This window comes from Gossypium raimondii, chromosome 5 (genome assembly GCF_025698545.1).
Source record: "Gossypium raimondii isolate GPD5lz chromosome 5, ASM2569854v1, whole genome shotgun sequence".
NCBI lineage: Eukaryota > Viridiplantae > Streptophyta > Magnoliopsida > Malvales > Malvaceae > Gossypium > Gossypium raimondii.
The window spans coordinates 54848912-54874494 of NC_068569.1; the positions used below are offsets into that span (position 1 = coordinate 54848912).

General features: G+C 31.7%; 1 protein-coding gene across 2 annotated transcripts; it reads right to left on the bottom strand.

Annotated features, from left to right (window-relative positions):
• Positions 1-4759: 4759 nt before the first annotated feature.
• On the bottom strand, positions 4760-12816 carry LOC105768405 (probable disease resistance protein At4g27220). 2 transcript variants are annotated; one of them, XM_012588309.2, is made up of 6 exons: positions 10785-12814; positions 9263-10085; positions 7678-7893; positions 6378-6647; positions 5251-6009; positions 4760-5067 (listed from the first exon to the last, which is right to left on the bottom strand). In XM_012588309.2, exons 1-6 carry the CDS (start codon positions 12779-12781, stop codon positions 4945-4947), a joined length of 4188 nt encoding a protein of 1395 aa, XP_012443763.2. In that variant the 5' UTR covers positions 12782-12814; the 3' UTR covers positions 4760-4944. The 2 variants fall into 2 exon arrangements, with proteins under 2 accessions (XP_012443763.2, XP_052486513.1); XM_052630553.1 differs by lacking the exon at positions 4760-5067 and having other exon boundaries at positions 5655-5835; positions 5940-6009; positions 10785-12816.
• Between the last annotated feature and the right edge of the window lie 12767 nt (positions 12817-25583).

A 25583-nucleotide genomic window follows, 5' to 3' on the forward strand; every position in this document is an offset into this window, starting at 1 on the left:
TGAGTTTGCAGCGGAGCAGACTGAAGACAACAGATCTTGTCTTTCTATATCGACAGCAAAGTAGATTGAAGACACCAGCCTGACCTCCCTGAGTTTGCAGTGAAGCAAACTGAAGATAGCATATTTGTCTTTCTGTATTAGCAGCAAAGCAGGTCGAAGACACTAGCCTAACCTCCCTGAGTTTACAGCGAAACAGACTGAAGATAGCAGATCGAAGACACCAGCTTGACCTCCTTGTGTTTGCAGCGGAGTAGACTGAAGATAGAAGATCTTATCTTCTTGTATTGGCAGCGAAATAGATCGAAGACATCAGCTTGACCTCTTTGAGTTTGCAGTGAAGCATACTAAAGATAGCAGATCTTGTCTTCCTGTATTGGCAGCGAAGCAGATCGAAGACACCAGCCTGACCTCCCTGAGTTTGCAACAGAGCAGACTGAAGATAACAGATCTTGCCTTCCTGTATTGGTAGCGAAGCAGATCGAAGACACCAGCCTGACCTCCCTGAGTTTGCAGTAGAGCAGACTGAAGATAGCAGATCTTGTCTTCCTGTACCGGTAGCGAAGCAGATCGAAGACACCAGCCAGCTACAACGGTGAATCTTGCTTCCCCGACATTGCAATTAAAAAGATTGAAGCCGCAACGGCGAATCTTACTTCTCTGGCGGTGCAGTGGAACAGATTGAAGCTATAACGGTGAATCTTACTTCCCCGACATTGCAATTAAAAAGATTAAAGCCACAATAGCGAATCTTACTTCCTTGGCAGTGTAGTGGAACAAATTAAAGCTACAATGGCGAATTTTGCTTCCCCAACATTGCAATTAAAATGATTGAAGCTACAAGTCTTATCTCCCTAAAGTTGTAGTGGAGCAGACTGAAAATAACAAACCTTATCTCCCTGAAGTTGTAGTGGAGCAAGTTGAAGATACCGAGTCTTAGCTCCATGAAGTTGTAGTGGAGCAGACTGAAGATAACTAACCTTATCTCCCTGAAGTTGCAGTGGAGCAGGTTAAAAAATAAATAAATCTTATCTCCCTGAAGTTGCAGTGGAACAGATTAAAGCTATAAATTACCGATCTTATCTCTCTGAAGTTGCAGTAGAGCAGATCATATCAGGTCTTATCCTCCTGAAGTTGCAGTGGGACAGACTAAAGATAGTGAGTCTTATCTCCTCGAAGTTGCAGTGGAGCAGACTGAAGCTACTAATCCTATCTCCCTGAAGTTGCAGTGGAACGGATTAAAATGATGAATCATATACCTCTTAAGTTGCAGTAGGTCGAACTAGATCTTATCATATCAAACCTTATCTCCCTGAAGTCGTGGTGGAGTAGGTTGAAGATACAAGTCTCATCCCCCTGAAGTTGCGACGAGTCGATTGAAGCCACTAGTCGTATCTGAAGTTGCAATAGAATGGATCGAAGCAACAAGACACAGTAGACTGGAGGGAGGCTACTTGAAGAAGAGAAGCACCCAAAGAAGTCAAGACTAGGCAAGGCCGGGCAAAATTGTCTCTTATAAAGTCTTTGCTCCATTCTCGTTACACGACAATGAGCAAAGAGGGGCAGCTGTAATAGCCTAATTTTGCCCGGGCCCAAAATAAAACCAAAATAATAAAGAGTTTAGATAGTCCATTTACAAGGAAAATAACCCATTACATATCAAGCCCAAATTAAACCCAAACAACCCAAAACTGTCGGCCCACAACCTAAACTCAATTTCAGTAAAAACTGAAACCCTGGAAACCCTAGCCGCATGATCAGTCGCCCCACTCCTCTACGTCAATAAGCATGCATTTGTGCACGCCTCTGCCACAGCCACCAGCCTCCTCGCACGCCCTCTGCCACCACTGTCGGCCACGGGTACCTGTAGAAGAAAGGATCGCATGCAACAACAAAGAAAAAACAGAAAAATAATGTAGAAAAAATAAAAACTAATAATTTTGATTCGGCTATAAAAACCGAATCTCACCCTCGTTGTATTTTTTTACTCACATTAGAAATATGAAAAGCAAAAACTCAGGTGATTTTGGATCTTTTCGTTTTTCCTATTTACAATATTTATGCAATTTTTTTATATTTTCATTATTCTTTTATAAACATTAAAAAATAATAGAAAAAGAGAAAAGAAAATGTACCTATGGCCGGACCGCGAGCCATCATTGGAGGTGTCCTCCGTTCAGCGAGGCCACGAGAACCGTTTAGGGCTTCACCTGGATTGCGACCAACGGGGCAGTAAGGCCGAAAGGCCGTTCCTTTTTCCATTCTTTTTCTTCCATTTTTGGTTCCAAAAAAAAAAACCCAAATCAGGTATAAATATTTCAAAAAGGAGATCTAAACAAAAATCAGGTATAAATATTTACAAAAAAAAACCCAAATCAGGTATAAATAACTACAAAAAGGAGATCTAAACAAAAATCTTAGGTTTTGGGTTCTTTTTTTCCTTCGGTACAGCGGAGCTGCGACAGAGCCATCGCGAGAGCTCGCCGGAGCTATGGCCGAAAATGGGAGTGTTGAGAGAAAAGAAATGAGCAAAAATGAGCAAACAGTGGCAGAAATAAGCAAAAAAGAAAAAGAAATTGATTTTTATAAGGATATAAAACGGTGCCGTTTTGGGCTCAAACCACAGATGCCAAAATGATGCCGTTTAGGCCTATCCCTGTGTGATCCGACCCGCCCCTTTAAGAGGATCCGCGTGTTTTTTAAAGGGTTATTTATACGCGCGGTCCTTACGCTTTTGCCACTTGTTGCAATTTGATCCTTTTTCTTTCTTTTCGTTTATTTTAATTTGGCCGCATAATTTTATTTTTGTTTCATTTTAATCCCGCGTAAAGTGATGCATTTTGAAGGGTGGGATATTTACTATTTTGGCCCCCTCCTTTCGCGCACATCCTGATTTACCCCTTTCCTGTGTTTCTCGCATTTTTTTTACTTTGATTTCGGCCCTTAAATTTTGTTTAAGTTTCAATTAAATCCTTCATTTGTTATTTTAGCTATTTTATTTATAAATTACTTATTTTAATATTATTAATACTACTATATGGCATCATTAATCTTCTTTTATTATTATTATTATTATTACTTATTCATTTATACCTTTTAATTCTTAAATTTTGTTATATATATATATATACGCATACGTTTTATAATATACATATATTTTTTATAATTTATATATATATACATACTTACATATATTTCTATATTTAATAATTTTAAAATATGTATACACATATATTATTCATATTTTCATAATTTTACGTACATACACATATATGTATCTTTTTCATTTTTATAATTTCATTCATTTTTTTGTTTATTCCTTTATTTACATTTTCATTATTATTCGAAATAATATTTTAATTTTATTTGCTTCGAACTTGTCATTTTGTATGTTATTGATTTGTCTTTTTATTTATCTTACCTTTGTTCTATTGCTTGTATTATTTTTGCATCATCGTATTTATTATTGTTTTGTTATGCATATTAACACCATACATCAAAAGGAAATTTTTCTAAATAAGGCAATATTTTGCATTCGGAAATTCGAGAAAGCGTGCCCTAACGTGCTGGGTTTCGACTTCTCGTTTGGGCAAAATAGCCAAATATCCTTTTAAAATTTCAAAATATGGGATTTGGAAATCATAAGGTGATCTTGGTTTCGAAGGTTTAAAGTATCATATCCTAACGTTCTGGATGTGATATTCTTTCGGAACAAGAGAATCTTAAATTTCAACCTATATTATTCAAGAATTTTTTAGGATCGTATTTTTTAAAAAACTCTTCAAAGTTTTCGATCTTCGACACTAAGATACTAAATAATCAACTAAGTTCCAATTTTGGGTGTTACGAGGGTGCTAATCCTTCCTCGCACGTAACCGATTCCGGAACCTATTTTTCTGAATTTCGTTGACCAAAATCGTTGTTTTGATAAAATCAAATCCTTTATTAAAAACAACCAGTTTTCGAGGTGGTCCGATCACACCTCATCAAAAAGGATTGGTGGCAACTCCCGATTTTATTTTCGTTTTCAAAATCCAAGTCGACCCCGTTTTCACAAAAAAATGGTGTCAACAATTGTTTTTATAGACCATTCCAAACTGTTTGTTTTCTATTTTTTGTTTGTTTCTCCGTTGTCTGCTTCTACTTGGCCTCTTGTGTGTTGTTCTTTTTGCAGGTGGTGGCAGAGAAGTGTTAGGCGTATACGGCGACGGCAGGCCTAGAGGTGGCTGCTAGGAGCAGCGGCTGAAGTTCTTAGGCTAGCCCTAGGGTTTTCTTTTTCTAAAATATTAAGAGTGGGCTAGGGTTTATTTGTTTTGGGCTTGTGATTGGGTAGTAAGCCTTTTTTTGTAATGGACTATTAATCTTTTTGGACTTTTTATTTTTATTTTTTGTTTTGTTTATTATTGTAATCTGGCCCAGGCCAAAATTGTCCTATTACAAATATTATGAGTCGGGCAGCAATGATTGTAACTTGTGAGCAGGTTTACTGTAACGTATCGATATTGATAAAATTATTGAAGATATTACATTTGTACTGTTTTGATTTTTTGTTGCAGTCTTTCTCCCTGTTTAGAGCTCATGTTTGTAAGGTGTGCCAAAAGTTGAACTTGAATTAAAAACATAATATTTAAATTCTAAATTTAAATTCATTAATTTTTATATTTAGTTTTAAAGTTAAAATTTTAATAGAAAATTTAATTTAATTAATATTTTTTATTTAGTATATAGTTTAAAGTTCAAATTCTAAAAATAAAATAAAATATTTTATCATATAAATAAATATTATTTAATTAAAATGACTTTTTTAAAGGTTATGTTCTTTAGCGGCATTTGTGGGAAAAGCACTGCTAAAAGTTATGTTCTATCGCACTAAAAACAACTGAGCAACATTGCTCCACCTACTGATGTAACATGGCTTTGAAAGCTACCCTATAATCTTCCATTCTTTCATGTAATGTGTGGTAGTTGACTCCCACCCCCAGCTCGTCTCCAATCTATATTCTCATTGAAAATTGCATTTCGAACAGTGGTAGACTCTTCAACCGCATCTTGCTCAACCAACAGAGGTACCTTAGAAAACAATTGAAGAAAAATTTATAACTGAAACTTTAATCTCATGTCATCAAGGAAAAAAAATAAGAAACATATATATACTCAAGGAATTTAATTAAAAATTTTGCATGTTATGCCTTCAGTTGTAATTGTTATAATTACATAGAATAAAGTAGGATTAAAGGGTTGTAGGATATATACCTTTGTTTTGCAATGTACAAATTCCTGTGAATCAATGAAGAAACTAGTATTCAACTTAGGGCAATCTCTTACTTTCAACTCTATCATTGCTAGGAATACAGAATGATATCCTTTGGGAAAAAAGTGAATGAGGCTAGGTAGTTCTTCAAGTGATAACCTTTTTAATTTATCAAATTTCATCTCCTCTTCAGCTACCACTTCCACTTTTTCTTCTAATTCAAATACTTGTTCCAATTTAGAATTCTTTTCAACTATGAGCCTTTCAAGCTTTGGAAGAATAGGAACAAATCCAAAAGGAAAGAGACTGCTCAAATTTTTACAATCTGTAACAACGATCCGAGTCAAATTTGGAAAGCTCATATGTTGGAGGCTAGTATAACCATTTGATGATGATGAAGAAACTTGATCCTTGGCTAAAATGAGTCGTTCTATTTCCTCACACCCTAGGATGAAAAGATCCACCAAATGTGATAAACTGCGAGCCATCATAGGTGAAAATATATATCTTAGCTTCTTGCAATCTCTCAGTGTTAGAGTTGTAAGGTTCTCAAGGGTTACAACTTGAGCATATTCGTTCCATATAACCTGCACTTCAAATAAATCCTCCAACATCAAATTTTTTATGCTTGAGAACGAGTACCTGCCTTGAACTTGAAATACTTCTTTATGATTCCCAACTACTATACAACCTTCATTCAATACAGGAACATCAGTGTTGCGTAATTGGCGGCTATTTCCCACGTTACGAAGAACCAATTTCTGCATACACAGAAATCCTAATAAATGTCATAAAAACACACTAGAGTAAATGTTACCCATAAGTCTTCATAATTTTACATATTCCAAGTAATAGAAAATACTACTTCTCTAATCTCAATGCTACATATATCTTTGATTTTTTTTAAAGGATCTATTTTTTAAATCTAAACCCCTAAAATATCTACCAAATTAATTAAACACTAAAGGCCATTGCTTGATACATTTTTATTTAAAAAGTGAACAGTGGAATTCATTTACAAACTATGTATAAAAGAGGAATGAATTATCACATGAACTAAGCAACATATCGATTTTCTGATTTGCTATAGTGCCAAAATCTATATATAAAATGCGAATAATCTAAATACCTCTATGAGCTGAGCTTGTACAATGAAGTATGAGATTTGGGGACAATTTGACACTTCTAAAATTTTCAGAAACGGCACATTAAGTGGAATGTGATCACCAATCACATCCCTTTCTTCTGTCGAACTGAAGACTTGTAGTAGTTGAGGGCAGTTCTTTAGGTGAAGAGATTCCAACAATGGAAATCCCTGAGATAAAGTGTTTGCAAACACATATTTCAATAGTTGGCAATCCTCTATCCGGAGAGTTTTCAGTTTTGTCCAGCAATGATTCTACATGAATGAACCACATATTTAGGTATTATACAAAATATATTTGTTTAAATAAAAGCGAGGAATATGATTTATTAAACACAATTTAAGTTTTAAATAATTTCTTTACCAAAACATATGAAAAAGAAATCAATTCATCTTTGAATGTACCAATTATAAAGAGATGTATTTATTATATTTTGGAACTGTGATACCCCAACCACTTCAAAATCATTAATCATGACAATAAAAAATAAAAATACAATATTCATTGTAATAGTCGATGAGAGAGATTGAATTCTGATGCTCGTTCAACTTTAAAATCAAAGAATTATGAATACAATTTTTTAGTCCAACCTGAAGTTTTGAATAAAAATATTAATATTTAAAATGGACTTTGATAAGTTATTCTAATAGTTTTCAGATTATAGAGGTTAACGCAATGATTTGATCCATTTCATATGCACCTCAATTCTGACAATGATATCAATATTTATTAGTTAAATTTACCAAAATTACTGTCATCAAATAATATTTATTAGGTAGAACTAACCACTACTCAAATAAATTCATTCTACAATTATATTAATATATATTTATATTAAATAAAATATGGTAGCATTGCAAAATCAAATCATATTATGGTAAATTAATTTAATAATTTTCTAAAATATAATTTAAATAATTATTATTATATTAAATAAAAATATTAAAGCTTAACGTCAATAGAAAATAAATATATAATATTTCTCTATTTTATTTTTACTATTTATAATTATACATGAATTATTTTAAATATGAATATTATAGTATATTAGTATTTGATAATAAAAATTTATAAATTAATTTGATATATTAATTTTAAAACATATAATTGTAATTTAATTTTTAAATTATAACTTTTATATTTTTAAATAGTTGTTATATGGTATGTGTATGTTCGATTTGATTGAAACTCAATAAAAAAAATTGAATTGAACACTACAATTCATATTAATTTTCAATTTTTTGAACTCTTTGCTCAGCCTTAAAAATGTAAATACAGAAGTACCTGTGATCCAAGTGCAGGAAGCACATTATCTTGTGCATGCTTATTTTGTTCCATGTTGAAGACTTGTATAAGTTGAGAACAATCTCTTATGTAAACAGATTCCAAGGATTGAAGAAGCCCATGAGTCCAAGTGTTTGCACAAACATATTTCAAATTTGGGCAGGATTCTATGCTAAGAATCCTCAATTTCGGCCAACAACAAAGAGGAGAGTCATTCTACATGTTTCAAACACACATCTTAGCAAGTTATTTATTTTATTATAAAAAAATTGAGCATATCAATATAAAAATAGATTATTAATTAAAAGATAAAATACAAAAACATGTATATGCTGCTTAGTTTCTTTTATCATACCAATGGTTAGATGCACAGGGTGTCTACCCAAAAAAGCTACAAGCTAACTCAAAAAAATTAGGGGGTTTACAGTTGTTTATAAAACACACAATCAAAATAAATAAAATTAGCAAACTCACATTGTAAGTTAGTAATCTAAAGGTGGAATAAAGTGGCATGGAAATAATTAAAGGCTTTTCTATAAATAGAAAAAATCAAAATAAAAAAGAGAGACAACAATTCATGATGCATTTTATAAGCCTATAAATAGGTTTCATATATATGTGATACGTAAAAGCAAGCGTGTGAAAGAGAAGAAAAAGAAAGAGTATGAAACAAAACAAAGGTGTGTGACTTTGTGTGCATGAGAATGGAAATAAGCAAAGTTTTAAAGAATTTCTTTATCAAAACGTATGAAAAGAAATAAATTGATCTTCCAATGTATCAGTTATTTATTTTAAATTTCATATAGAATCACAAATCAAATCAAAGTCCATGATTCACGAGATTATCTTAGGCAATTTTGAATCAATCAAATCTTGAAAAGATAATATTTCAAGTGACATGATCTTTTATAATGGGCTAAAAGTCATTCAATGAGTTGTCAATATAATAAATATGGAGATTATCTCTATATTGATTTGGTGCTCTAGGGAGTAGGCACTCCCTCTAACACCAAAATGTAGTTTCATATTTTTTAATAATATCAAACCGACCTTGTAAGTTAGCAATCCAAGGATAGAAGAAAGGTGTGGCATGGAACTAATTGAAGGCTTTTCTATAAATTAAGAAATAAAATCTAAATAAAAAGGAGAGACCCAACAATCATGATGCAGTCTATAAGCCTACAAATAAGTTTAATATATTTGTGATATGTATAAGCGAGCGTGTGGATGAGAAGAAAAAGAAAGAGTGTGAAACAAAACAGAGGTGTGTGACTTTGTGTACATGAAAGTGGAAATAAGCAAAGTGTGAATTGTGTGTATAACTAGTTGTAGGTAGTCATTGAAAGGAAGAGGAAAATATATTTGTATTTTGCATTGGTGTATTTGTTTTGAGTAATAAAAGCTACTTTCTTTAGTGGCCACTAGGGTTCCAACAAACCCGATACACATAAATAATATAAAAATAAATTCCAAACCAAGCACTTCACTTCAAATTGGTTTTTGGTTTTCATCCTTAAAAGAATGCTATCATAAAGCTAAAACAATTAAGAAGATTAAAAAAATTGGAGAGAATAGGTATCCCTACCTCAATAATCTCGTCTTCTTGGTCAAAACCAATGACTTGCTCTAGTCGATCGCAGTGCCTTATATAAAGTTCTTGTAGATGCAACATACTTAAAGCTAGGCAAGGTGAGAAGATTGTTTTCAGATTATCACAAGATTCAATGCTCACAACCTTTAGACTTTGGAGGCTTGCAATTGCACGATGGGGTGGCTTTACTTCCCATATCCTCTTCAATTTCGGCAATGAATGTAGGCTCAATATTGTTAAATTTGAGGGCAATGGTTTCTGAAATATCACTTGTAACTCCTCACAATCTCTAATGATCACTCGCTTAAGGTTTTGCAAGAACCTAGTCGGAGAAAGACCATAGCACAACCCTTTCAAAGAAACCATCCTTTCTATATTTAATTCCACCAAATTAGAGAATGCAACAGTTGACCCTTGATCCTTTTTTGTATCAATCAAGAATTCCATATCATTGCAAGATTTTAGCCGAGGAGAAGTCAAGTCATTTACTCCCATTTCATCTATGCTTGGCACAATATTCTTTTGTCCACCAACATTCCTCAAACTCAACTCTTCCACATTGCAAAATAAATTGTTAAATGCACTTAATGAAGATGAGAAATCTTGAATATCCAATCTTCTAAACAACTCCCGATTGCCACTATAATTTTCTCCAACTATAGCGTACCTTTCTAGTTTAGGGAGCACAAAATCTTCTAGAGGAATTTGATTAGTAGAAAGTCTCAGTGATAGTGCAGTTAAATGAGACAATGACTTCAACTCCAATAAGTTGAGATTACTTTTGGTTACGACATGTAACTCTTGTAGTGAAGTCAACCTATTATATTCATAAAGAAAGTAGCATTAATTGAAAATTTATGAGGTAAAGGACACTATTAAAATTAAATAAAAAATCTCTAAATTTTTTTATCACTTTCAAAGAAATTTTCAAGAGGTTAATTTTTATTAAAATTTAAAGTCTTTGTTGTATTAAACTTCCTTAATTAATTTTTCTTGAATATTTTATATATTTTATATATTTACTTTAATTATATATATATATATATAACACTTAATTATAGTTAATAAAATTTTTATTTTCCTTGGCAACCCACATATCTATCCACGTGCACATACACTTCAGACATTACATTATTTTTCTTATATGAATAATTTTAAATTTATAAAATATTCAAAAATAAAAAAATTGAAATTCAAAAGATTAAAAAATCATAAAATTAAAAAATATAGCATGAAGTAAGTATGGATTGGAATGTGGGTGTTCATGTTTAAAAACTTAACATTTTAATTAGTATTTTTGTTAAAAATAATTCAACATTTTTTAAAGGTTGATGCTCTTTTTAAATATCCATAACCAAATTTAATTAAAAACCGAATAAGGACTAAATTGATAAATGATGTCAAAACTAGTATTATAAAATATAAAATACCAATTAAAGTAATTAAGAGGAAAATAAATGATGTCAAACAAATTACGAATATGATAAAAGGAAAATTAAATCTGATGCACTCTTACCTTGATACCAAGTTTGGGGGGATATTCATTTCTTCAAATCTATCACCAGAAAGACGTAAATATTTCAGTGCAGACAACTTCACTAATTCTTCATTTATCCCATCAATCTTAGTGCCAATCAATGCAAGAATCTCGAGGCTTCTCATATTTGTCAGTGATGATGAGAAGTTTTCCAGCATGCAATCCACACAACACAAAGTTTTAAGATTTGGTAATGAATGGAATCCTATGGGTGAGAAACTGACACGTCGGAGAAGTAAAACTTGGAGGGCTTTCATTTCTTCAAAAAATGTGCCGAAAACCACTAGGAAATCATCTCGCTTCCTTTTCCTCTCACCCTCTAAAAACAAAGTTTTGAGCTTTGAAAATTCCACTTTATCAGGAAAAAGTTTTATGATACTACTACAATTCCATAAAGCAATTGCAGTATAACTGTCATCCATATGAGCCCATTCTTTCAACGTATCTTTTACCATGAACCTATTTTCTCCCGTTGATGTTAGCCAATGAGCAAAATCTCGAATCACATCATGGATTCTAATCGTATCTGCACCATCAGTTTCCAATAACAAGCCAGATTTTTGGAGTTTTTTTAGTGCTTCAACAATTTTCTTCCTTTTTCCTTCAATCGAGTGAAAATTAGGGAACAATCCTACTCCAATTCCGCACATAATCAATATCTCAATACGGATTTCTTCATCTTCAGGAAAAAGGGAACACAGTAAGAAACACATTTGGATGTCATTTTCCGTCATTTGGTTAATGCCTTTCTTCAAGTAATCGTAGCTAAGCTTAAGAGGCTGGCGGACACCCCAGAGGACTTCTTCATCATGCAAATGCGTTGAGTCCTTGAATCTCTGATTTGCGTCTCTCCACCCATTTAAACTCTCACCTTTTAAAGCTTTGGCCACGACAACAATTGCAAGAGGCAATCCCTTACATTGAGCAGCAACCTCTTTGGCTACATCATTCACGGTGGAACTAACATCTTCTAAACCAGCTTTATCTCGAAATAAAACCCATGCTTCCTCTTCGGATAAGATGCGAAGTTGAATTTCCTTACAGTTCATTATAGTGCAGACTTGTTGACGACGTGTAGTCAGAAGAATTTTACAACCCTCGTGGTCATCACCGAATGGAATTCCGATACTCTCCATTTTGAGTTCTTCCCAGAGGTCGTTGACTATTACGAGGATTTTGTTCACGCGTTTCATACTCCTGAATAACTCTTCTGCTCTTCCTCCTTGGCTACTTGTTTCAAATTTTAAACGAAAAATATCTGCAACTTTATCTTGAATTTTGTTGATTTCTGGATTTTGGGACATAGTAAACATCACAACTTTATCAAACAACTTTTGTTCTCCAGCATGCTTCCCAACTTCTTTGGCTAAAGTTGTTTTACCAACTCCTGGCATTCCGTGCAGTCCGATCATGTTGACACCCTTAGCATTTATAGCCTCCATGATCTGCTTGAAAGCTGATTTTGAAGATTCAGAGTCCATGAAATCAGTGGATGTGATGAACTCTATTCCTTGAAGAGGACGACAGTAGCCCACCTGTGCAAAGTTAGAAGTCTCTAAAAGTTTAGAGATAATAGGAATCTTCTCTGCCAGTTTCTTACTTAAGGAATATCGCCAGCCCCATTTAGGACACCATTTGAAACACTTGACGCGATCTATCTCATCTTTCAAGTTCTGGGTTTCTTTCAGTTCTTTCTCAGCGCTTGTAAGCCAGTTGTCAACGTCCTTATGGATGAGCTCATTTTGCCTTTCAGCCTCATCGACACAAATTTTCACCCTCTCTTTCTTCAATTCAAGTGCTTCTCGTTGATTCTTGAAATCTTCAACAATCTCTCCATAACGGAAAAAGTAACGGAGATAGGGTGATGCGTATTCCTTTGCCTGGTCTGCCACAATTTCGACAGCAGCAGGGGCAACATATTCGGCCATTTTTGTTGATGGTCTGATGAGGTTTTGGTTATTAGTAAGAATTAACATAAAGAGAAATAAAAGCAATTGTGACTACTTTTTAGGAGTTGTCAATGAATTCTTCACGCGGTCACCTTTTTATTATTTTTATGATGGATAATTAATTATGACGAGTCTTCGCCACTTTTGCTAGTGGGACAGGCATCGTTGATGAATTATTGATGCTGTTACTTTTTATTATTTTTATGATGAATAATTAATTATCAAGAGTCTTCACCACTTTCGCTACAGGGACAGGCATCGTTGATGGATTATTGATGCTGCTACTTGTTACTATTTTTATGATGAATAATTAAGTATGAAGAGTCTTCACCACTTTTGAATAATTAAGTATGAATAATTAAATAATGTCAAGGACACTGTTAACAATTCAAACTTTATTTTCCCTTACTATGGTCTTAAATTGTTTTTATCATTTTGATTTTAATCTCTAAAATTATATGAAAATGTTATATTACGATTATATGAAAATTATATGAAAGTTATTCCATTATAGTATTGCGATTGAGCTCTCCTTATTACATATCATTACGAAAACTACTTAATCAGTCATCGTCCAATGATATAGTCATAAGCGTGTTACCCTCATAGGATACCATTAATCTTTTTGAGATAAATTTGTTCTCCCAATATAATCCTATTTTATGTCATGGTAATCATTACATCTTCCTTTATGAAAAGTCAATTACTATCAAATAGTAATCATGTCGTTTATCACAAAGAAAAATGACCTGTAGTCACATTTACTTTTAATCGATTATGTAATGCCAATTAAAGGATACCATTTACTCATTTCTTGAGCTTTGAATTCCACTATTTTGAATAACGCTACATAATGTACAAGTCATATACCCAATACACCAACTTTCAATTCCTTATCTATTTGGACTCAAGCTTTTACTTACATCAAAGTATACAAGTCACGCATACATAATCCTTCATCCACTCAGGATTAGGGTATGTCACACTACGAACATCACAAGTGAATGAACCCATGAACGGATATAAAATCTATTCCACTTGGGTCTTGTCCAATGTATTGTCAGTCCAGTCAGTCACATCTATATCTCTATCTTTTGGGAGTCATCTGCTTTGAAGCTCAAGACAAAATTTCTCCCTCATTACACTTGATAGACAACATATTAGTTTTTCAATCGGTTTGCTAATTTCCAGTTAGACAAAGGACATGTTTAGGTTCGTCTATTAATAAAAATTAATTTTTCATATTACGATCTGACCACGTAATATCACTTTTAAAAATAGCATAACATAACTTAATGAATTTAACAATTACCATTTGATCATGACTGAAATTTTAAATTTAAAAAATTAAGGTCGAAAATTAATCAAAATAAAATATAAAAATTAAATATACAACTTACACATAATACAAAAATTATTAATAAAATTTAGCTATTTAAATTGTAAATAGAATTTAATCAAGTCTTACTTTTGAAAACTTTTAGAGTTATTGATTTCACTTTTATTTGTTTATTTATTTTATTTTTACTTTTAGAATGAAATAATAGTTGAAAGATTTTTAAAATCGAAAGATAAGCATTAAACATAAGAAAAAAAAGTGATTATTTTATTTAAAAGAAATATGGTGTTTACTTATAATTTATCGCTTCAATTCTTCAATGCCTTTGCTATCTAGATACCATTATTACTTATTTTGTTTTAATTTTGGTAATTAAATTTTTATCTTAAATGATACATAAATTATTCTTTTCTAAGTTCACATTTTGTTAATCAAATAGTCAGATAAACCGTTAAATCTATTTAAAAATAATTTTAACTCATAAATTGGTACCTAAACTTTGTCATTTTTCTAATTTTGATACTTAAATAAAAAAATTATCACAAATGCTACCTAAATCATTTTTTCCCAAGTTGATACGTATGTTGTTACGCAAATTACTATTTAGTTTATAGATAGAGTTTCATTAAGTCTTATGTTTTAGAATATTTTATTTAAAATATCTTAATTAGTGGAAGATAAAGTCTTATGTTGCTAGCATTGCCAAACATTTATAAAGGAATAAGAAATAAATATAAAATAAATAAAGAGAGAGAAAACATGTAAAAAAGAGAATTAAAATTTATTTTTTAAAGTTTATATGATGTGGCATTGTATAATTGGTTGGAATTTTTTTAAAGGATATAACAATTGGTGTAAAATGGGTAACAAAAGAATAGTTTATGTACGGCTAGTGATTAAAAAAAGTTTAGTTACCAACTTGAAAACAGAGAGTATTGTTTAGGTAGTAATTTGTGGGTTAAGTTGTTTTTTAAATAAACCAAGATTTACCATGACTGCAAGTTTAGAGAGACGCGAAAGCGAAAGCCGATGGGGTTGCTTCTGTAACTGGATAACCAGCACTAAAAATCGTCTTTACATTTTGATGATCCCTTATTGACCGCTACTTCTGTATTTATTATCGCCTTCATTGCTGCTCCTCCAGTGTTTCTAGATCTCTACTGTCAAAACCACTTTTTGAAAACAAAAAATTTGTGTCGACTTATTAAAAATGAAAATTGAGAGTCGCCATTGATATTTTATTAATGTGTGATCGGATCACCTTGAAAATGATTTTGATCTACGAGTTTCAGAAAAAATGAGTTCGGGAATCATTACGTACGAGGAAGGGTTAGCACCCTCGTAACGCCCAAAATTGGTACCGAATTGATTAATTAATATCTTAAAGTTGAATATCAAAAATGCGAAAAGGTTAAAACAACTCCTTTTTATTAATACTGTATTTCAAAAAATAGATAAATTTGGGCGGGTGTTAAAAAAAAGGCTTCTTTTGTCTCGAGGTAACAAAATGTTGCATCCCGTAAGTTAGGATGCAACACTTGAATTCCCGAGTATAAGCTAACCTTTTAAAAATCTTTATTGAAACTTGATATATTTGAAAATTAAAAAATGTTTAGCTGTTTTAGTTCGACGAGAGTATCGAAACCCCGTAAGTTAGGGCACGGATCCTCAAAGTTCCAAAAACGACGTATAAGTTTGCCTTTATTAAGAAAAACCTCGTCTCGAGATATCGAAGTGTCATATCCAATGAGTTAGGACACAATGTTTTGAATTCTCAAGATAAGTTTTGATTCGAAATTTTTACGTTTGTAAGAAAGCATACTCGATTACTTAAATTCAACAAGGAGAATTGAAGCCCAGTAATTTAGGGCACAATCTTCTCGTGAATCTTGAATACCGAGTATTCAAAAATTTATGGACAAAACTATTTCGATATTTTTCTAAACAGATGTAATGCGATTGAATGGTAGCGCATAATCCAAAATGATAATTCGTAGATTACAATACATGCTAATGAACGATAAATCATCAAATAATATAAACAAGCAATGTAAGAACAATAATCTTGCATCATATTAGCAATCGGAAGCTAATGAATTAAAAGCTAATTTCAAAACATATAGTCATACATGAAATATTAATAATATCTTGATAAATTTTAAAATAAACATTATATAGGAAGAAAATCAAAATAAGTGATATATAAAAAATATATATTAAGAAAATGGAAGATTTAATAATAATATACAATGATATGTGTAAAAAGTTGATATAAGAAAAATATATTAATATATATATCTATTAAAACATAAAAATATATTTAAATGAATTAAAATATATATATAATATAAAATTAAAATCATTAAAGGTATACAATATTCGGGATAAAGAATAATATATTATAAAATTAAATAATGACATACGATAGTAATATAAAATTTTTTAAATAATGATACATAATAGAATAAAGATTTAGATAAATTGATAAAAAATAAAAAATAAAAAAATAATAGTACCAGTAATAATAATAGTATTGATAATAATAATAAATTAATAGTAATATTAAACTAATTAGTAAGAAACACAAATAACAAAAGGGGATTAAATTGCAATTAAAACGGAATTAACGGGCAACAAATGACATCAAAATGCACGGGGATTAAACTGCAGCACTCGAATTAAATGGGGGCCAGATTGGAAATATTCCACCTCCCAAAATGCTACGCAGCAACAAAGACTAAAATGAGACAACATAAAAAATGAGGGCCAAAATTTAAAAAAAATAAAAAGGATCGATTTAAACTCAATATGGAAAACAGGGGACCATTTGCGCAATTTTCCCACGCGCTATAAAACACCCGGATCTGAGACTGGATCAGGTCAGTACGCGGGTCAGTGGCCTATACGGTACCGTTTTAAGGCCTTGGAACAAGGCCTAAACGGTACCGTTTCAATAATCTATATTAAACTAAAAAAAAACCTAAACCTAAGTTTGGATACCCTAAAATCGGATATCACGGAACTCACCCCCTCCGCCGTTCGCACTATTTCGCCACTCACAGCTTCCCCTATTCGAACTCTGATGGTTACAAAGCGAACAGGTGTCCGACACACGACTATCAAGGTAAGCCTACTCCCTATTTCCCATATAATGACTCAAATCAACACAGAATCTAGGAAACACACACACAAAAAAAGATAATCGCTGGAAAATGAAAACTCGAATCACCTTCTCAAAAATTATGTTTTCTATTGCCTTTTCTTTCAATAGTTTTTGATACAATATCCCCCCCGGTATTCTAGAAAAAAAATGGCTTTTATATCGCCGAAAAAATAAAAAGGAAAAAATCCAAATTTTCTCCTGTTATTCGTTATTTTCCATGTATTGTGTTGCGCTGTTGGTTTTCTATTTGTTGCAGGTGCATACCGGAAGGAAGACGTGAACGGCATGTGCGGAGGGCGACAACCTCTAACACGCACGCGCAAAATGGTCCAATTCGTCCGCGGCGCCGTTGAGGTTGAATGCTGCTATGGTTTCCCGATCCTTCCTCTACTATTGGTTTCAGGCTACGTTTGGTATTTTGGGCTCATTTGGGTTATTGGGTTTGGTCTAGGCTTGGGTTAATTGGGTTTAGTAATTTGGACTAGGGTTAATTGTAATTGGGCCACATGATTTGGACTGGATTAGGTTTGGATTTATTTTATCTGTAAATGAACTATTTTATTAGACTGGGACATTTATTTATTCATTGGGCCCGAGCTAAAGTTGGGTATTACATCTACTTTATGGAAATAATATTATTTTCGGTGCCATTATTCCTACTTCTACAGCTACAAGTTTGCACTTTTACCTGATTTGGGAAGCGCCATCCTTATGAGTTAATTGTTTTACACTTCTTACTTGGTGTAGCTTGTTACATAGGCCGTGAGTGGGAACCTAGTTTTCATTTGGGTATGCGACCTTGGATCGCTGTTGCATATTTAGCTTCTGTTGCAGCTACTACCACCGTTTTCTTGATCTAACATGTGAAACAGATACATACATTGCTTAGAGGTCCAAGGTTTAAATCACACCTCTCTCATTTTTCCTTTTTAAATTTTCAGCAACCTAGGATAAAAGCCACACTAAAATAAATATTATTTAGAGTAAAATCTATTAAGAAATGGGTAGCAATCCAATGGTTAAACACTTATTTCTCTCCCATGCAGCCCTTTCATATTTGAAAAATCTAGCTATTTAGTCCATTTTTACCTAATTACACTAAGATTATGTTTCATTTTTCGTTCCAATTAGAATTTCTCCTCTCTCCCTACTTCTTCTCATATTTCTTTTCCATCATCTTCTTTGCATCAAATTTTCTCTCCATTACTGAAACTATTTTTACTCTCGATATCAAATCAATCCTCGATAATTCGATTCTCTACCGTTTGTTGAATTCATTGTTGATAGCTTCCTTAATTCCATCAAGTACGGTAAGTGCCTCTCGATCTAAAGTTTAGGACCCAAACTTTCTTAAATTTTTTATCTGACATTGATTTTACAAATCAATTAGTCAATCTTTCACGGTTCTTGAAAAATTTTTCGTTAATATACAAATGTTAACTCTTGTATAATTTTCGTTTGAAGGACCCAATTTAGGGATCTTGGATCATATTTGAACGGGTCATCGCTCAAGAATCTTGACGAATTGAGGAAAAATCGTGCCTATAATAGTACCACACAGTCTTCCACACAAGTGTGTAGGTCACATAGCCCCTCACACGACCATGTCCCCCTGAAACCCAAGGATCCTCAATTCTCATGCGGCCTAGGACCTTTCATATGACTGTGACTCCCTTGCACCCTGATTTTGTATGATCCACACAGCAACAGTCTGTCACACGTTAGTGTAACCCCTTCGCATGGCTGAAGGCATTGCACATGGCCATGTGCCCCTATTTTAAATTTTTACCTAGAATTTTATAATTTGTTTAGTTTAGTCTCTGAATGGGTTTTAAACTATTTTTTAGTGTTTTATTTTTATTCAATTAAGTCCCTGGTAATATGGAAAATGCTAGAATCCATGACATGATTGACTAAATTAATGTTATATATAATTTCCTGGATTGTGAATGATATATATGTTTATTATATAAACAGAGCCATGTTGTGCTATATCTATAAGTATAAACAGATAATCAAAATAAATTTCACTTCTTCTTGAATGATTTGATTACATAGAGAGTGACATTATTTAGATCTTATGCATGTTTCGAGTTATATGATGCGATATTATATATTTGTTATAAATTGTTTTTTATTGTCAAGGATGTGGTTCTTAGGAAATAGACTGTTGATTATCATCTCCATGTAGTGCTATTTTTTTTAAATTCATAGAATTCTTGTGAATTGAAAATGGATATAAGACTTAAATCACTACAAGAAATTAAGCTTTTAGCGGCATTTTTAGTGGCGTTTGGACCAAAAATACTGCAAAAGTTATACATTAGTGGTGCTAATCGAAAAATGCCACAAAAGGTTAGAGCTTTAGCAGCGTTTATGAGAAAAATGCCATAAAAGGTCAAGCAATAGCGGCGTCTATGAGAAAAATGCCACAAAAAGTGAAGCATTGGCGGCATTTATATTTTTTGAAAAAGAACACAAAAAAAAAATTATTTTAATCAAAATGGCGCCGTTTTGCTCCCTGTATTCTCACCCATCATCCAAGTAGCCATCATGCATTCTTTTCGATAACTCATGCACTCTTTCATCCTCTTCTATTTATTATTTAACTAGTTTCCTTATATTAATTAAAATACAATTTATTTTTAATTTAATATTAAAAATCTTCAGAAAAATTAATGACACGTAGAAAACATTTGAAAGTAAAAATATAGAAAAATATATGTTAAAAATAAAAAAATTTATTTAAAATAATTTTATCTACTGTAACAAATTGATTTCTAGCCAGATGATTTTGATTAGGGATTCTGGTTTACAGAGTGGCTTGACTCCTCTTTTTGTAGATGATGGCCCAAATGAGATGGTTGGATTTAGAAATGTCCTGCATGGTCTTGTTTTGCTTGCTCCAAATGGACATGGGCCTCATTTAGCACAGGTAGAACAAGAAGGTTCATGACTGGTTTCACTCTTTAACCACATGGATTTTGAAATTTTGGAGTGTAATAAGCCAATTTAGCCCGGGCTCACAAAAAAAAACCCAAAATAATAAAACAAAGTCCAAGTCCAGTTCAAAATTATATCATTTGGCCCGATCGAAATGACCCATTAATTGAAAAGGTTGAAGTCCATCTACAAACTTGACGCATATGGAAACATAATCTTCAAGGATATGCAATCTTAGATATGATATGCAATCTTAGATACGATATGCAATCTTAGAAGATATGGTTTTGCAATCTTTGATATTTAATTTGTAGATACCCTTTAATCTTAGCCGTTGATGTAATTGATCTATACCATTGGATTTGGGGAGGCTCAACTATAAATATAGGCCTCTCCCTTCATTGTGAAACACTAGAGTTTGGAGCAATAATAACTCTTAAGAGCATTCACTCAAATTTCTCCCTCTCTTGCGTTCTTATTTTTTGTGGCTTGTTCTTATTTTGTCCTTCGTTCATATTCGTTTCTTTTTAAGTTGCTTTCATTTGAGTTGGATTTTGGTGGAGGAATTTCGTTGAATTTTCATATTATGAGAGTTAGGCTGACTTAAGCGTTTTTTTTAGCCTTTTTTTTATTTGTCCATTTAATTGTTTAATCATTAATTATTCTTTTACTTTTATTCGTTTATTTATCCATCAACTTTCTTGTTTACATATTGTTCATTCATTTAACCATTTTTATCATTTTTTATTTTCTTCCATTAATTATATACTTTATTTGTTTTAATATTATGTCATACATGTTGTTTATTTTTTAAAAACTCGTGTTAAAAATCATCCATTTTAAATTGTTTGATTATTTGATTTAAATTTTTTCATATATTATCAATTGCAATTTTATTTATACTATCTATTTTATATACCATTTATTTTTAAGATGTTTTGTGTATAACTTGTTCTAAATTCTTTATTACACAATATTTATTTTAAACTCATTTATATATTATTACTTTATATATAACCTATTTTCATTTTTTTGGAGATAAATCTCTCATTTATTTATTTATTTTATATTCTTTCTTATTCTTTTATAATGTTTGGCAATGCCAGTAATGTTCAAAATTAGCCCACATGAGGTTGAAACGTTGGCAATTGCTTTTATTTTGGAACTTCTCTATCTATTTACTCGACCTGATAGGATCGAAAATGTTACACCCCAAAATATAGGGAGTTAATTGTAATAAATAAGCAAGAAATAACTTTTAGGCTTAAAAGCCTTCAATTATCTAGTTTTAGAGAATTTGTGCACTTGGGAGTCCTTGATAATTAAATAAACCAAGATTTACCATGACTGCAATTTTAGAGAGACGCGAAGGCGAAAGCTTATGGGGTTGCTTCTGTAACAGGATAACCAGCACTAAAAACCGTCTTTACATCGGATGGTTTGGTGTTTTGATGATCCCTATCTACCTTATTGACCGCTACTTCTGTATTTATATCGCCTTCATTGCTGCTCCTCCAATATTTTTGGATCTCTACTTTTTGGAAACAATATTATTTTTGGTGCCATTAGTCCTACTTCTACAGCTATAAGTTTGCACTTTTACCTAATTTAGGAAGCGTCATCCTTATGAGTTAATTGTTTTACACTTCTTACTTGGTATAGCTTGTTATATGGGCCGTGAATGGGAACCTAGTTTTCGTCTGGGTATACGGCCTTGGATCGCTGTTGCTTATTCAGCTCCCATTGCAGCTGTTACCACTGTTTTCTTGATTTAACATGTGAAACGGATCCATACATTGCTTAGAAGTCCAAGGTTTAAACCACACCTCTCTCATTTTTCCTTTTTAAATTTTCAGCAACCCAAGATAAAAGCCACACTAAAATAAATATTATTTAGAGTAAATTTATTAAGAAATGGGTAGCAATCCAATGGTTAAACATTTACTCCTCTCCCATGCAGTCCTTTCATATTTGAAAACTCTAGCTATTTAGTCCCTTTTTCCTAATTACACTAGGATTATGTTTCTTTTTTCATTCCAATTAGAATTTCTCTTCTCTCTCCCCATTTCTTTTCATATTTCTTTTTCCATCATCTTCTTTGCATCAAATTTTCCCTCCATTGCTGGAACTATTTTTGCTCTCGATATCAAATCAATCCTCGATAATTCGATTCTCTACTGATTGTTGAATTCATCATTGGTAGCTTCCATAATTCCATCAAGTATAGTAAGTGCCTCTCAATCTAAAGTTTAGGACCCCAACTTTCATAAATTTTTAATCTGGTATTGATCTTTCAAATCAATTAGTCAATCTTTCACTGTTCTTTAAAAAACTTTCGTAATATACAAATGTTAACTCTTGTATAATTATTGATTGAAGGACCCAATTTAGGGATCCTGGATCAGATTTGAATGTGAGGGACATCGCTCAAGAATCTCGACGAATCGGGGAAAAATTGTGCCTATGATGGCACCACAAGTCTTCCACACAAGTGTGTAGGTCACACAGCCCCTCACAAGACCATGTCCCCCTGAAACCCAAGGATCTTTGATTCTCACACACGGCCTAGGACCCTTCATATAATTGTGTCTCCCTTGCACCCTGATTTCGCATGATCCACACGGCCACAGTCTGTCACATGATTGTGTAAGCCCTTCGCATGGCTGAAGGCATTGCACACGACCATGTGCCCCTATTTTAAATTTTTACCTAGAATTTTATGATTTGTTCAGTTTAGTCCCTGAATAGTTTTTGAACTATTTTTTAGTGTTTTATTTTTATTCGATTAAGTCCCTGATAATATGGAAAATGCTAGAATCCATGACATGATTGACTAAATTAATGTTATATATAATTGCCTGGATTGTGGAATGATATATATGTTTATTATATAAACAGAGCCATGTAGTGCTTTATCTTTAAGTATAAACAGATAACCAAAATAAATTTCACTATGATATAGTCACTATGAGTTTTCGGTAATGTTATTTGGGTTGACGAATGCACCAATAATATTCATGGACTTAATTAACAGGGTATTCCAACCTTACTTGGATCAATTTGTTGTAGTCTTTATTGCTGATATATTGATATGTTCTAAGAGTGAGAGTGATCATGAAGAGCATTTGAGGATTGTGTTGAGAACCTTGCGTAACAATTAGTTGTATATTAAGTTCAACAAATGTGAGTTTTGGCTAGAAAAGGTGCATTTCTTAAATTTTAAAAAATAAAAATTCTAAAGAATATATAAAAGAATTTTAAAAATTCTAAAATAATAATTCTGGGGACTTAAATAAGTAAATTAGTGGTTCGTGTTTATCACACTAAAGTATTTTATTTTTCAATTATTTTGCTTTGAAAGAGTTTCAAATATATATGCTTTCAAATTTATATGCTCTAAAATAGAATTAGTTGAATGATAACAATATTTGAATTTGATATGTTTAATTTTTAATATAACTCGAATAATTTTACTCGACACGACTCAAATTTCATTTTACTTGATTTGATTTTTAAAAAAAATTTAAATCAAGTTAAGATGATAAAATAAGACTTATCAACTTGAATTTTTTCCATTCGATTCTATTCGATTCAATCCAAGACTAAGAAATTAAAATTTTTGTTCTCGAAAAACCAATAATGGTGGTTAAGGCATGTGATTAGAGCAGAACAGGTATTTCCAAATTTAAAGACGTGAAATTGTTAGTTCACATCATTAATTTGAGTTTACTTTTCTTTGCGCTCCTCCAATAATTGAAGAAAAGAATGATGGATAATGACGAAGAGTCTTCACCACTTTTGCTAGTGGGATAGGTATTGTTAATGAATTATTGACGTTGTTCACCACTTTAGCTAGTAGGAATGAAACAATTAAAATTTTAATTTTACTTTAATATATTTGTCACATTAAATTTTAAAATAGTATAACTTAACCTAATGAATGTAACAATTACCCTTTGAAGTCTTAACTTGAACAGAGAGGCAATTAAAATTCTTATCGACTCTCGTTTGATACAAATTCAGATCTTATATAAAAATTAAAGACTAATATGGAAGGTGAACAAAATGAGTTTCATGAAGTCTTACTTTTTGGATTATTTTATTTACAATATCCTTAATTAGTGGAAGATAAAGATATCCACCTTATTTGGAGTTGTTGGTTTCACTTCTTTTCTTTTCTTCTTTTCTTTTAGAAAAAAAAGTGATTGTTGGTAGAACTCAAAAATTTTATAAATTGGAAAATTGTATAAAATTTGTAGAAACTTTAAATGTATATATTTGGAAAAATATATAATAAGAAGAAAGAGAGAAAATACAAAGAAAATGTAAGGAGAAATCTAAAAATTAGTAAAAGATAGTTAAGATATTTGTATAAAACAATGCAACCTTCCATATTTATCTCAGAAGAAACTCTGAAAGTTTTTATTTTATTTTATATATTTTAAAAAATAAAAGTATACTTTTAAAGTTTTGGAAAGTTCCATATATTTTATATTTTTTAATTTTAATATTTTCTGAATATTTAAAATTATTTTTTGTATTTTATCTATTTTAAGAAGAGAAGTATATATATATATATATATATATATATATATATATATATTTGTAAAATGCAATCTAACTTTTAGTATAGGGACCTCCATAATACTTTTATCGATTTCGGATATGATTTAACACACAAAAACAAGTACATGATGTAATGAAATTTTCACTCGTACGCAAAAGCATATATATAATAAAAGTTGCAACATAACTATAATTAGCTAAGTTATTAGTTGGAACTATGGACAACGATGTATCATGTTGCTTCACAACTCCATTAAAACAAGCTTCTATTCCAGTTAGAAGCGCAATTATCAATGCAGTTGTTTTTAACAAAAAATAATAAACATTAAAACAAGTGAATCACACTAAATTTGATTATTTCATAGGCAAAATTAGAAAATAAAAAAGAACTAAAAATTGAAATCGACAACCATGTTTTTACCTGCATTTAGTTGATATATTGAAAAACTTCATTTTCCATTTTGCATTCATGTCCCGTTTGGATATGGATATAAAAATATGATACTCCAAATATATGAAAAAACCTTTAAAAAAATTAAATAAACTCGTGTTAGACACAAATTATATCAGTCACTTGATCAAAAAAATCTTAGCAAAATAGGCCTCCACCTATTGATTTATGTAATATGGCTTTGAAAGATGCCCTAAAATCATCCATTCTTTCATGTAACGTGTGGTAGTTGACTCCCAACTCACCTCCAGTTCTAATTTATATTCTTGCTGAAAATTGGATTTCGAATCGCATCTTGCTCAACCGATTGGGGTGTCTTAAAAAAACAATTGAAGAAAAAAATTAAAACTGAAATTTTAATCTCATG